The sequence below is a fragment of the Lynx canadensis genome, chromosome B2 (assembly GCF_007474595.2).
Source record: "Lynx canadensis isolate LIC74 chromosome B2, mLynCan4.pri.v2, whole genome shotgun sequence".
NCBI lineage: Eukaryota > Metazoa > Chordata > Mammalia > Carnivora > Felidae > Lynx > Lynx canadensis.
Window position 1 is genome coordinate 22,210,232 of NC_044307.1, and position 14,187 is coordinate 22,224,418.

The 14,187-nt window shown below is 44.4% G+C and overlaps 1 protein-coding gene across 3 annotated transcripts in view; it reads left to right on the forward strand.

Annotated features, from left to right (window-relative positions):
* Positions 1-14,187, forward strand: part of F13A1 (coagulation factor XIII A chain) — a 165,184-nt gene that overhangs the window by 139,465 nt on the left and 11,532 nt on the right. For all 3 annotated transcript variants that reach the window (XM_030314906.1, XM_030314908.1, XM_030314907.1), the window contains one exon: positions 1,659-1,819. In XM_030314906.1, coding sequence (XP_030170766.1) covers positions 1,659-1,819 — 161 coding nt within the window. The remainder of the gene's footprint in view (positions 1-1,658; positions 1,820-14,187) is intronic.

Sequence of the window (14,187 nt, forward strand, 5' to 3'; positions counted from 1 at the left end):
CTGAATATGTGTCCTATGGACACTTATTCAAATGCAGATCCTAATTCAGTAAGCTGGGGTGGGTTCAAAGAACCTGCTTCTCTAATGAGCTACCAGGTGACGGCTGTGCTTCTGGGCTGCAGACCACACTGAGCAGCAAGCAGCTGCACTGGAAGGGCCATACCTTCTGGTAACCTGAGGCTTCTATAGAGCTGATTCCGTGGGGATCCTCTGGGGGGTTGCTGGAGCAGTGCCTCCCCACCCCAACTGCACATTAAAGTCAACTGTCCTGGAACATTTAAAATAATGCCTGGGCCTCAGCCCCCCAAACTCTGATTTAATTGGTCTGTGGTGGGACTCAGCAGGGCAGGTTTTTAAATGTCCGCAGGTGATTGTGATCTGCAACCAGGATTGAGAACTGCAGTCAGAGGCTCAAGACCATCACAGCACCTTCTCATCCATGAAGAGACTTTGACATAGATGATGAGCATGGCCTGATGTACCCTCGCCTGTGGGATGACAAGTCAGGGGGCCTTCCCTGTGCCCTGGCTCACCCCAAACAGAGTCCTGTCCTCATTTCAGATTTCTTCAACTGGGGACTGTCTCTTGCACTTCAAGTATGGAGCATGGGAATCATTCCTTTCAATAACTTCCACAGGGAGAAGGAATCTTGGGCCAAAGGCAGACATAAGGCAGGGAAGCAGTGGTGGAGATGTTCAATTCCGTAAACCTTTACAGAGCCTGTGTTCTGGGAGTGGGGATGGGGGTGTGAGCCACCCGTTTCCCCGTTGGGCCTGCCTGCTGAGCTGATAACACAAAAGTGGCCTTTGCTCTCTTGAATCCTGGGCAGTGGCAAATGAGAATGATAGAGAAAGTGGGCAATGCTGCTAAACAGAACCTCACTGTTTTACTCAGAACCACAGGAGAGTATTCCTGTCCTCAGCCCGGATGGTGAGCAGAAGGGATCCCAGACCACCCCTCCCCCATTTTCCAAATGCCCTCCTCACTGGCCTGTCCTCAACACCTGAAAGCTAACAGCAGTGACTTGAGGAAACAAGGATTTGGCACAGAGGTCTTTTAAGTTGCAAATAGAAAGGGGGTGGGAGAGAGCTGAATGCCTAGGGTAAAAACTGGTTTCAAAGGCTTCTTTCTCTTAAATAGAAAAATCATGTCAGATTGGTACATAAAAGGCTGGAAAGAAAATGTGGAGCACTACAAGGGAAGGGTTTAAGTAGTTGACAGTTTTGCTTAACGGTGGCCTATGGCCTATGAGATATTTCTTGTTGTATGAAGTGGCCTTGGGTTTCACTACTCCACATCTGCCATCTTGATATTGTCCTTGGTCAGCTCAAAGCAGCCCCAGTTAAAACCCCTTGGTCTTTGACTTTAAACATCTCTGTCGCAGCTTTGCGTTTCTACAACAGCAAAACCACTGTTGGGAGCAAATCGGCTCATTTTCTCTAGTAAGGCTTACTGAATATTAAGTTTTCTAGCACATTCCTGTTTTACCTGAGAAGCAGAAGGTTTTGTCCTTGATTGACTCTGTTCCATTTGCCCCTGACCTTTGCTGTGCTTCTGGTGGATGCTGGGCTAGTATGGGAAAGATGGGGCACTTGGGGCAAGTCAAGCAGGTCTCACTCCGGGACTAATGCTCTGTATGTTTGTTTCTCCCCCGCCAGTCAAGAAACAGGAAGTGCTGATCAGAGCAGGCGAGTACATGAGCCAGCTGCTAGAGCAAGGGTTCCTGCACTTCTTTGTCACAGCGCGTGTCAGTGAGACCAGGGACGTTCTGGCCAAGCAGAAATCCACCGTGCTGGCGATCCCCAAGCTCATCATCAAGGTCAGTTTTACCATCTCAGATAAGGGAGAAGGAAAGGTTGTTGATCAGACAACTAGGCTTAGTGCATGTGTGTGTGTGTGTGTGTGTGTGTGTGAATGTCCTGCTCTCAAAAAAAAAAAAAAAAAAAAAAAAAAAAAAAAAAAAAAACATGAGGAGGGGTGAGCTAAGCTCCTCCTGTTCTTTGAAAGAAGTAAACTGCCCTATATATAGACACACACATAGAACACTTTTCTCTCCTCTCCAGATTTAAATATATAGATGTGGCTGCAGATATAAATATAACCTATGGGTATAAACATACTTGTGGAGGAAGATAAAGATGTGTAATGGATACAGATAGAATTTCAGTGTCTCCAGAATAAAGTGGGTCAGGCGTGGCATGAAATGGAAACCACTGGGATCATCTCCCACCTGTGTTGGGGCAGTAATGTTGTTCATGGAGATATAACTGTATACTGTAGAATGCACACACTGAGATGTCAGCTTGGTGATGATGACTTTTTATATATGTATACACCTTGCAACCACTAGTCAGATAAAGGCATAGAGGATTCCCAAAATCCCAAAAAGTTCCATCCTCATGTCTTTTCCAGTCAATAACCGCCCCCCCCACACCCACCAAGACAACCACCTTTCTGACTTCTGTCACCATAGGGTTAGTTTGACTGTTTGGCTACTAGTTTTAATGTTGTCTCTCCATTTACCACCAGAAATCTCTGCCCAAGTGGTTCAAAGGAATTTGGCAGAAGAGGGCTGAGGATGGGTGGGAATGGAAAACAAATGTAGCAACCTAGTCGCTCCCTCTTTTGGGGGAGCACTGGCAGCATCTGTAACCACATCCTGAGACACCTTCCTGCCCTATGAGCAGAAATCCACGCCTCCATCCGTGTCCTTGGAGTATGACACCATTTGTGAGCCTTACCCAGGGATTAGAGGCCTTCCCAAGTTGCTGAAGAACATTTTTCCTGAAGTGATTAAAAGAGTTAGCACAGGTCTTAAGCTTCATTCTTCTAAAGTGATAATCAAAGTTTACCAAGTTGTGCATATTTTAAATGCCCCTAAAGGTGGTGGGGGAGGGGAGGTAGCACTCTTTGTGTCTTATGAATCACTTGCTGTGAATCATTTGTAAAGCTAATGACTATCCTGTAGCATTCAGTGGGGCTGTCACTGAGTCTTGGCACCCGTGTGGATGGCACTTGAGGACCGTGACATGAGTCACCCTAGGCGGCTCATCCAAACACAGACCCGTCATGCCCATTGAGACAGAGAGCCCAGGCCCTTCATTTCAAGGAAGGCTTAAGTCATCACGTGTCTTTGAGCCTTTCCACTCAGGCACCACCCACAGCGGTCTGTCACAGCACCATCCAGGAAAGAGGCCTTAGGAGACAGAGGGAAAATGAGTGTGTGTAGAGTCTGCAGGCAGAAGAGGAAACAAATGCATGGAGGGGTAGCAGAGGGCTCCTCCAGAGGTGTGTCAGTGCTGTGATAACACAAAATCAGTAGCATCAGGTGCTGGTGCATAACCAGGGCGGGGGCCCCCCTCCCATGGCAGGTGCTCCCTCAGGGGCAGGGCCACGTGCTCCGCTTCATTATGAACCCATGCCCTGTGCCTGTGAAGGGGCTCAGGAGGAGCCCCTCCAAGCTGTGGAACCCTCACACCACAGCATAAGATAGAATTTAATTGCACTGCTGCCAATAAACTGGATGTATAAAGGCAACTAATCCTTTTCGTCTTTTAGACATTATTTTTTTAAGTTTATTTATTTATTTTGAGAGAGAGAGAGAGAGAGCGCTAGTGGGGGAGAGGCAGAGAGAGAGAATCCCAAGCAGGTTCCACAACACCAAGGCAGAGCCAATGCAGGGCTCAAACTCACCAACCATGAGATCATGACCTGAGCTGAAATCAAGAGTCAGATGTTCAACCAACAGAGCCACGCAGGTGCCCCAATCTTTTAGACATTATTTCTGTGAAGGATTATTTGTTGGCTATCTTCTGGGTTGACTTAAAAAGCAATGTGATGGAAATGCCTTCTGCCACAAGTTGAGTGACCTGGGCAGGGCAAGTGTCCTTTAAAAGAGTTGCAGGGTCAGTTTTCCTTTTAATTTTTATTTCCAGAAAGGGATGGGGGATGCTGTTCCTGGAGGAAACTTATTTAGAGGCAGGGTCATTGAACCAGGACTCCAGCATGAACGAGATGGAAATCCTGGTTCCCGTCCAGTGCTGTTTGTGCAGGAAAGGAGGCAGGAGCAGCTTCACATCAGCTGCCCCTAAACCACTAACCTATTACCATATCAGCCCCAGGGATGCACTAAATCCAAGCAAGGGAAGAGGTGCTCCTGGATAAAGCACCATACGCTAAAAGCCATCCAAATGTCCCTGAGCTGTGAGAGGCCCTGGTTCCAGAAACTCTGGCTCACAGGCCTGGGCCCTAGGATGCTGCTTAGCCTACTGGAGAAATAAAATACGGAGTTGTGTGTCCAGGTAGCCATTCCTACCCTGAGAGTGACCAACAGAGGGAAAGAGGACACAGAGAACAGGAGAGAAGGGGGGAACAGGAGAGAGGGAGAGAGGAGAGGAGAGGAGAGGAGAGGAGAGGAGAGGAGAGGAGGGGAGAGGAGAGGAGAGGGGAGGAGAGGAGGAGAGAGAAGGCAGAGGGGAGAGGAGAAAGAAAATGTTATGTTGAAACATTGCCCAGGAGACCTCAGGGAGAGGGGTTAGACAATTTGTCTAAAGCAGGAGTTGGCAAGGGAGTCAAACACCATGAAAGCACAAAAGCACAATGGCTCAGGGGTCCACAATTACTTAGGACACATGTTCCCAAATTCTAGGAAAAATCTAGAACCCTTTGTTGATCTCTTTGAGCCTGGATCAGGCCCAGAGCAGACAGACTTTCTCAAAGTCACTGTGATGAATATGCTGGGCACAGGGTGATACCACATGAGATGCAAAGGGTTAGGAGGACATGACTGTCCAGCCCATCCAGTTTCATTTGGGACACCAGCATATGGTGATGACAATGACAGCAGCTAGGAACCACTGATCTCTAGATTATTGTACTTCTCTTGTATTATATTAGTTAATCTTCATGACCATCCTATGAGGTGGGTATCATTGCAGTCCCCATTTTATAGATGAGAAAACAGAGGCCCCAGGGGGGTGGTAGCATCTTAGTAAAAGGGCTCTGGAGCCAAATTCTCTGAGATCAAACCTGCTTCTCATCTGTGTGAGCCTGGACATGTCACTTAATCTATCACAGCTTCTGTTTTCTCCTCTGCACTAGAGCTGTGCTCACCTCATAGATCGTTGTGTGTGTGTAATGAGTTGATGGATACCTAAGTCCCATGCAGAGTAAACACTGAGCATCTGGGGGCATTGTTAGTATGGTTGCCATTCTGTCCATAAAGGACTTGCCCATGATCACGTGCTGATCAGGGAAGGAGTGGAATTTTTCTGACCATGCAGATAACCACAAGGCTACACTGCTCTCACATGGGAACTTCCACGGAAAGTGCCTGCCTTAACAAAGGGTCTGTGTTCTTCAGGGAAAGAGAGATCACATTGGGTTGAGGCATCAAAACTCAAGGCTACAGAACAATAGGCCATCCTCAAGGAATGGATAACATCTCAAGCAACAAGCAAGGAGAGAGATGGACAGCCCATGGAAAGAGCTAGAGGCCTGCCTTGACTGGAGTCGAGGGTGGCAACAGGAGACTAGTGAAGATAAACCTAGAAAGGCAGCTCAGAGTCATTTTTGCCTGAGAATTTATAATAGGCTGTGAACAGAAGCTCCAGTGAAGATTCCAGAGCATGAATGTAACATTATTGTCAGCTCTGCCCTCCCAATAGAACCCTGTTTTCTTTCTCCTTTTTCTTCAAAGCCTCTGTCCAAGGCACTCCCTTCTTCCATGAGTCCCCAGCCTCAGCCTTGGGACTGGAGCAGCCTGGCAACCAGTGTGCTGCTGTCCCTACCTTGCTCCCTTTGTAGAGTAAATAAAGATCAACCTGGAAGAATATTGGCCCACCTATCTGAACCCATGTCACTGTCAACCAAAGCAGTTAGCTCAGTGGACATGTCCTTACATCCTAAGGGGCCCCGTCTGGGACTACATTTGTCCCTGTGAAAATAAAGATTGAGACTAGGTTAAATCATGCTCCCAGTTAGCTATCCCCAGCACCCACCGTGTGTGGCCTTAGATGATCCTCATGTGGAAAATGGCAGAGAGAGACACCCAGTAAACTATAATGAACATGTATCTCTTTTTCCGTGCTATCAAAAAACATTTTGTTGGGGCGCCTGGGTGGCTCAGTCAGTTGAGCGCCAATTTCAGCTCAGGTCATGATCTCATGGTTTTTGGGTTCGAGCCCCACGTCGGGCTCTATGCTGACAGCTCAGAACCTGCAGCCTGCTTCGGATTCTGTGTTTCCCTCTCTCTCTGCACCTCTCCTGCTTGTGCTCTGTCTCTCAAAAATAAAATAAACATAAAACATTTAAAAGAAACCATTTTGATGAGAAAAGTATATTTTGTTAAAATCAGACATAGAGTTTTTCTCATGTGTTGATGGTTGTAAGACGCTGAAAGTCAGGAAAAGACTTCACAGTCTTGACTTTTAGTGAACAGCTGCTTTTGGCAAGAATGGGGCTATGGAGGGAGGCTGGTTGTCCTCCAGGCTAACAACTGGCTTGCCTGCAATCTGTGGTGTGTAACATGGGGACAGCATTCTGGTGGGTTTCTCCCACTCTCAGCAGGGAAGGCTTCAGTTTTCATGTCCTCTAATCAACTAGGGTGATAACACCCAGAGGGACACTGGCAGGCCCTTCAGCAAAGAGGCAGAACAGCACAGTGGCTTCAATGGCTGGAGTTGGATTTCCTGGGTTCACTATCCTATACTAATTGAGCTAATTACTCAACCTCCTCACATGTAAAGTACTGACTTGGTTGAGTTTCTGGGAGGGATTGTTGAAATAATCCCCATAAGGGACCTAGAATGGTACCATAATCATAGTATGCACTCAACCATTGATGCCTAGCCACCACCTTATTTTCTCTCCTCCTCCTCTCCCTCCTTTCTCTCTCTCTCTGTCTCTCTCACACACATCCTCTCTCTGAACTTCTATGTCCCCTTTTGCAGAATGTGTAACACGTTAATAATTATTACTCTTATTATTCAATACAGCCACATGCAAAAATTCACAGTTGTGGGGCGCCTGGGTGGCTCAGTCGGTTAAGCGTCCGACTTCAGCTCAGGTCACGATCTCGCGGCCCGTGAGTTCGAGTCCCGCATCGGGCTCTGGGCTGATGGCTCAGAGCCTGGAGCCTGCTTCCGATTCTGTGTCTCCCTCTCTCTCTGCCCCTTCCCCGTTCATGCTCTGTCTCTCTCTGTCTCAAAAATAAATAAAACGTTAAAAAAAATTTTTTAAAAATGCACAGTTGTGAGTATTAACATCAGTGATGGTTGTGAGAATGCTTAGACCACACCAAGACCTGGTAGTTGCTGATAAATGTCCCCTGCCTGGTCACATCCATGCCTGTGAATCCAGCTGGCGCACCCCAGAGAATTGCTTAGGGTAGCATGTGGCCGTCTAGCCTATAGTGAACATAACCTTATTTGGTGACATCAAATTTGACCTCTGGGTGTTCAGCACATGCGCTGTTCCCTGTGGAACCCTCACAGGAGGGGAACGAAACTCAAAGTGCCTGGGGTAAGACTGAGAGACGAGGCATTCATTTGTTCCTCAGACGACCTCCATTCAGTATCTGGGAAATAAACTCTTCCAAGTGCCATTCTAAAACAGCTCTTTAGTATTATCACGTGGAACACACCCTGCAACCTTTGCAGAACGTCAGGAAACAGCAGTAGAACTAATTTTCTCCTATGAACTGGGAACAATTTTGTGAGAAGAAAACATAACCACTTTCTACTTGTGTGATTTAAAAAAAATTACAACCATGACCCCTATGTTTATAGCAGCATTATTTATAGTAGCCAAGATACAGAATCAGCCCAAGTGCCCATAGATGGTTGAATGGATAAAGAATATGGGAGAGGGGTGTGTGTGTGTGTGTGTGTGTGTGCAAAAGAATATTTTTCAGACATAAAAAAGAATGAAATCTTGCTATTTGCAGCAACATGGATGGAGCTAAAGAGTATAATGCTAAGCGAGATAAGTCAGAGAAAGACAAATACCGTATGATTTCACTCATGTGGAATTTAAAAAACAAAACAAACAAGCAAAGGGGACAAAATAAGAGAGACAAATCAGGAAGCAGACTCTTTACAGAACAAACTGATGGTTACCATGAGAGGGGGGGTGTTGGGTGAAACAGGTGATGCGGATTAAAGAGGACACTTGTGATGATGAGAACAGGGTGTTATATGGAAGTGTTAAATCACTATATTGTACACCTGAAACTAATATCACACTGTATGTTAACTAACTGGAATTAGAATAAAAACTTAAAATTAAAAAATAAATTTTTAATTACAGCTATCAACACACAGGTGTCCCCAAATTAAAAAAAAATCTTTTAAACATTTAAAATGAGAACGATTGACTGTTTCCAAGCTTTTTGAAAAAAAAATTTTTAATGTTTATTTATTTTTGAGAGAAGGAGAGACAGAGCATGAGCAGGGGAGGGGCAGAGAGAGAGGGAGACACAAAATCTGAAGCAGGCTCCAGGCTGTCAGAACAGAGCCCGATGCAGGACTCGAACCCACAAACCGTGAGATCATGACCTGAACCAAAGTCGGACTCTTAACCGGCTAAGCCATCCAGGTTCCCCTCCAAACGTTTATTTATTTTTGGGACAGAGAGAGACAGAGCATGAACGGGGGAGGGGCAGAGAGAGAGGGAGACACAGAATTGGAAACAGGCTCCAGGCTCTGAGCCATCAGCCCAGAGCCCGACGCAGGGCTCGAACTCACAGACCGCGAGATCGTGACCTGGCTGAAATCAGATGCTTAACCGACTGCGCCACCCAGGCGCCCCCCTCCAAGCTTTTTTAACAGCATTTTGACCTGCCTCACCTCCTCCCCCACCCTGAGGTTGGGCCCCGCCCCCACCTGTATAGGTGTTGGCCAAGAGTGACATGAGCAAGATTTTATTTTTATCTTTTTTAGTTGTTATTTTTAAATTTAAATTCAAGTTGGTTAACATATAGTGTAATAATGATTTCAGAAATAGAATTTAGTGATTCATCACTTACATATGACACCCAGTATTCATCCCAGCAAGTGCCCTTCCTAATGCCCATCACCCATTTAGCCCATCCCCTGACCCAACACCCCTCCAGCAACCCTCAGTTTGTTCTCCGTATTTAAGAATCTCCTATGGCTTGTCTCCCTCTCTGTTTTTATCTTATTTTTGCTTCCCTCCCTCTATGTTCATCTGTTTTGTTTCTTAAACTCCACATGAGTGAAATCACATATTTGTTTTTCTCTGACTAACTTATTTCGCTTAGCATAATACCCTCTAGTTCCATCCACCCATGTTGTTGCAAATGGCAAGATTTCATTCTTTTTGACTGCCAAGTAATATTCCATTGGTGTGAGCAATAATTTAAATGTTAAATTATTTTTGAGAGAGAACACAAGAAGGGAGGGTCAGAGAGAAAGGGAAACAGAGAATTCCAAGCAGGCTCCACGCTATCAGCACAAAGCCTGATCTGGGGCTCGAACCAACTAATGTGAGATCATGCCCTGAGCTAAAATTAAGAGTCAGTCACTTAACTGACTGAGCCACCCAGGCATCCCAGCGTGAGCATATTTTTTCCATTGGATAAAAGAATTTTCTTCCCTCTGATTCTTCCCTTTTAGCCATTCACTCATTTATTCATTCATGTATTCAGTTCATTCAACAAATAGTTATTTGGTGCCCACTCCATAAATAGGTTTTAGCAAATGCTCTTAAAAAAATAACCAGAAATAAATAAACGTTGAAAAAAAAAAAATAACCAGAGAAAAGGTCAACACCAAGAACATTTTTATTGACTTTTTCTTTGAAATAGGGAGAGATTGCTGATTTTCCTTCTAGCAGTGGCTGCTCTAGGTCAGTTCCAGAAGCACAGTTGCTGTTTTCTCGCATGGGTTGGCTACCGTGTATACAGAGCCTGCGAAGGGAGGGAATTCACAGAAATCAACAGGCAGAATATCAGCAGGACCAGCACTGACCAGTGGGGTCTCAGCTTTCTGGGCTTGTAGTCATAAGGATAACACAGGCCACATAGGAAATGTCTCCCCAGCATGGGTGCCAAGACCTTCCTCTGAGTGGGCCCCACTCCAAGCCAACACCCACATTGGGGCAGGCTGCACCCAGCCTGGGGATGGGGGAGGTAAGAGGGGACCAAATCCATCCCACTCTCCACCTGCCATGCCAAAAAAGGCGTGCCCTTTTCCTAACTTGCACAGATAAACCCCAGTGCTGGCCCCACATCCACATCTCTTCTGACTTGAAACACCATCAGTTTTTCTTAACTGGCACTCAGCATTCTTACTGAGATTAAGTGTAGAATCCTTTTTGCTCCTTCTCTGTTTGTGCCCCCCAAGCTCCCATTTTAACCAGGGTAGAGCAAGGCAGAGGGTGGTTGTGGGGAGTGCCCAAGCCCTACTCCTCCAGCATCCCAATGCATAGACCTGTGCCCTGGAGGGGAGGGTAAAACTGGGAAACCACTTGAGAAATGGATGTCACCATGACGGTTACTGGGTAAATTGTGAGACGTTCCTATAGTTGCATTTTGTTCTGCGACCACCTAAATATTGATACCTTCCAGCGAGGCAAAAAAAAATGAAAACAAAGACTTGGTGTTCTAAATGTCCCCTGAACCCCAACCCATTTTTCCTTCCCTTGTCTCCAACCAAGCACATTTGTCCCTTCCAACCTCCCTTGGGTTCTCCATGTCTCTTTCACATGTCTGGGTCACCAGGACCATAGGTCACCAGGCAGGCTGGCACAGGGCCGTGGGGACCTGGGCTTCTCCACTTCTCTTTCAAGTGTTGGTGGAGGCTGGCAGCTTGTCTGCTTTGTGACTCTCTTCTCCAGTACCTGAGAAACTGTATCTGCATCATTCCACATAAGAGAACTCATGGGTGAGAAGGTTTTCATGGTCACTCTGGCAACATGATCTCCCTTTAAACCTGAACTGCGTTTAGATTCAATAAATTCTATATTTCAGATGCTCTGCCAGATGATTTCACATATAATAGCACATTGAATCCTCCCAGTAACCACACAAAAAAACCAAGGCCCAGAGAGTTCAAATGACTCAGTCCAAAGACATACAGTGGCAACCCCATTGTCTTTAGACCCTGAGTCCAGCACGTTCCCCTTGGTTTCCTCCAACTGTGGTCACTTTCTGTGTCCCAACCACTACAGTTGTGCCCCTTCCCACTGTCCTATCAATCTGTGGAGAAAAACAAAGACGTCAGCCCTGATGGGCTGTAAGTATCCCCAAAGGGTCCCAGGTGGGGCACCGTCAGCCATGACTTTACATGCTCGGGGAGCTGACTCTCCACCCAATCGTGGCTGTTGGTCACAGAGGAGCAGACAGTGGGTGTGCTCTGTCAGCCAGGAGAGAGCATCCTAGAGTACGTCTGTGAGTGAGCCCGGCCACTGTAAACTGAGCATTTGCATCTCCCCACTCAGCACAGCCATCGAACAACCTAGACTTGGGAATGAAAATGAGAAATTGCTGCTAACTGGGATGCCTAAAACATAATTTCTTCTCTCTATTTCCTGTTTGCTATTTTTTAATCGTAAAAAACACACACACAGACACAAAGTAAAACTTCAAGAATAACGAATCTTACCTACCTTTATATGATCCCACTATGTTCTAAAATGATATCTCTATCTTTACCTTAAATGGAAAATCCTATTATCGTCAAGTAATATATCAAGGCCCCAAGGCTACCCTGTCACATTTTACTCTGGCATAGGAATCAGATTCTTTTCCCATGAAGTCAAACACAAAGAGTTGGGTTGTACACATATTTTCAAATTTAGTTCAGGTTCTAGTATAATCATCGTGCTTACCTGGAAGTTTAGTGGTAACAGAAGGTAATACTGAGAATGATTCTTCAGTGGATTTCAGAAAATGAAGAAGCTATTTTCATTTTTAAAAATTACTATTTTTGCCTCTCTGCTGTCAGAGATGACAGTGTACGTAATGTTTAAAGATGAATGTTTCGGAGTCAGAAAGACCTAGATTCATATCTGTGTTCTGCCAATTTACTAGCTCTGTAACTCAGGTCCTTTGATTATCTTCTAAGTGTCAGAATGACATCAGTTGAATGAAGATGATGATAATGTTTGCCCCCAAGCCCATAGGGAGGGCTGGAGGGAAGACTATGTAAGTAAAATTATGAGTACATTGCCTGCATTACTAAGTAAACACTAAAAATAATGTGAGGTGCTATCGCTATTGCTAATGACTAATTAGTAACTACCAATTAATTAATAACTAATTACTATTATTGCTATCAGTATAGGGGGTGCGGTTAAGCCAAGACTCTGGCACCAGATTCTCCATATTCAAGTCTTACTTCCCCTACTATTGTCCATGTGACCTTGAACAAGTTACTTAATTTCTCTGTGCCTCAATTTCCTCATCTATAAAAAGAAGATTCAATACCTACCTCATAGGGTTGCGAGAATTAAATAATAAATATAAGTAAATCACTTAACAAAAATTGTCCAATAGAACTTTCTATGATTATGGGAATATTCTAAATCTGCACTGTCCAATATGATAGCCACTAACCACAGGTAGTTATTGAGTACTTGAAATGTAGCTAGTACAATTAAGGACTGAATTTTTAATTTAATTTAATTGATTTTAATTTAAATAGCTACATGTGGCTAGTGGCTACCATATTGGATAGTGCAGACTTAGAACATTGCCTGACTACCATAAAACCATTAGTATTATGTAGTAAATGCTAAACTCAGCAGTGGTTGTGCTGGTGCTGGTAAGCAGAGTTCACAAATAAGAAGCTACTTATTACCAGCAAGGCTAGAGAGAAGAAAAAATGTATTTTCCAATAATACATGTAATACATTATTGATGGCACTTGAAGTAAGTGTTGTGAGGTGAACTAATAATAAACTGTGTGAATTATATTGCTACCTAAACTACTTCTTTCTCAAACTTTTTCCCTCATTTCATTTCAATTTTGAATACAGTTATGCATATTATAAAGCATATGCTCCATGGAAGAGAACTTGTGACTTCCTACAAAGTAATTCCCTCTAAAAGTTTACATGTATGTGTGTGTATCTGTGTTAGTAACTATCTTGTTCACAAAGAATCAAAATAGCTAGTCATTATCATTAAGCAGTATGATAGACAAGAACTCAGGATGTCAAAATTGGAGAATGGTATTTAACTTGGAAAATCATCATATTTTATGTCAATATTTAAAATCATATTTTCATTGGAGTGCCTGGTTCAGTTAGTTAAGTGTCTAACTTTGGCTCAGGCCATGATCTCATAGGCTCGTGAATTCGAGCCCCACATTGGGCTCTGCACTGACAATGCAGAGCCTGCTTGGGATACTCTCTCTCCCTCTCTCTCTCTGCCCTTCCCCTATTCATGCTCTCTCTCAAAATATATAAAAACTTAAAAAAAACAGATACTTTGGGGGCACCTGGGTGGCTCAGTTAGTTGAGCATCTCATGGTTTATGAGTTCGAACCCTGGGTTGGGCTCTGTGCTGATAGCTCAGAGCCTGGATCCTGTTTCAAATTCTGTGTCTCCCTCTCTCTCTGCCCCTCCCCTGCTTGCACTGTGTCTCTCTCTCTCTCAAAAATAAATAAAAACATTTAAAAATTTTTTAAACAGATATTTTTATTTTTTTTAATATTTATTTACTTTCACAGAGAGACAGAGAGCATGATCAGGAGAGGGGCAGAGAAAGAGGGAAAGAGAGAATCCTAAGCAGGCTCTGTGCTATCAGCACAGAGCCTGACACAGAGCTCAACCTCACCCACCGTGAGATCATAACCTGAGCCAAAATCAAGAGTCAGACACAACTGACTGAGCCACCCAGGTGCCCCCAAAACATGTATTTTTAAATGGGATATTGAAAACAATCAGAGCCATCAAACACATGGAAAAGACTTTGATGTCATGCAGTATGACATAGACTTTATCTTTTTTCTTTGGCCTGAGTAATGGCTACCCTTCTCTAAAGTAAGTACACATAAAAGTTTCTCCGTGACCTAACTTTCTCTGGATTGCTTAGGGCTTCTTTTGTTTAACTTTTTATGATAGCAAGAAAATCCAAAATATAACTACAATGATATGGAATTATTTTTACAGCATGAAAGAGAGGGGAACGGTGAAGATTCCTTAAAAAATTAGATTTGGACA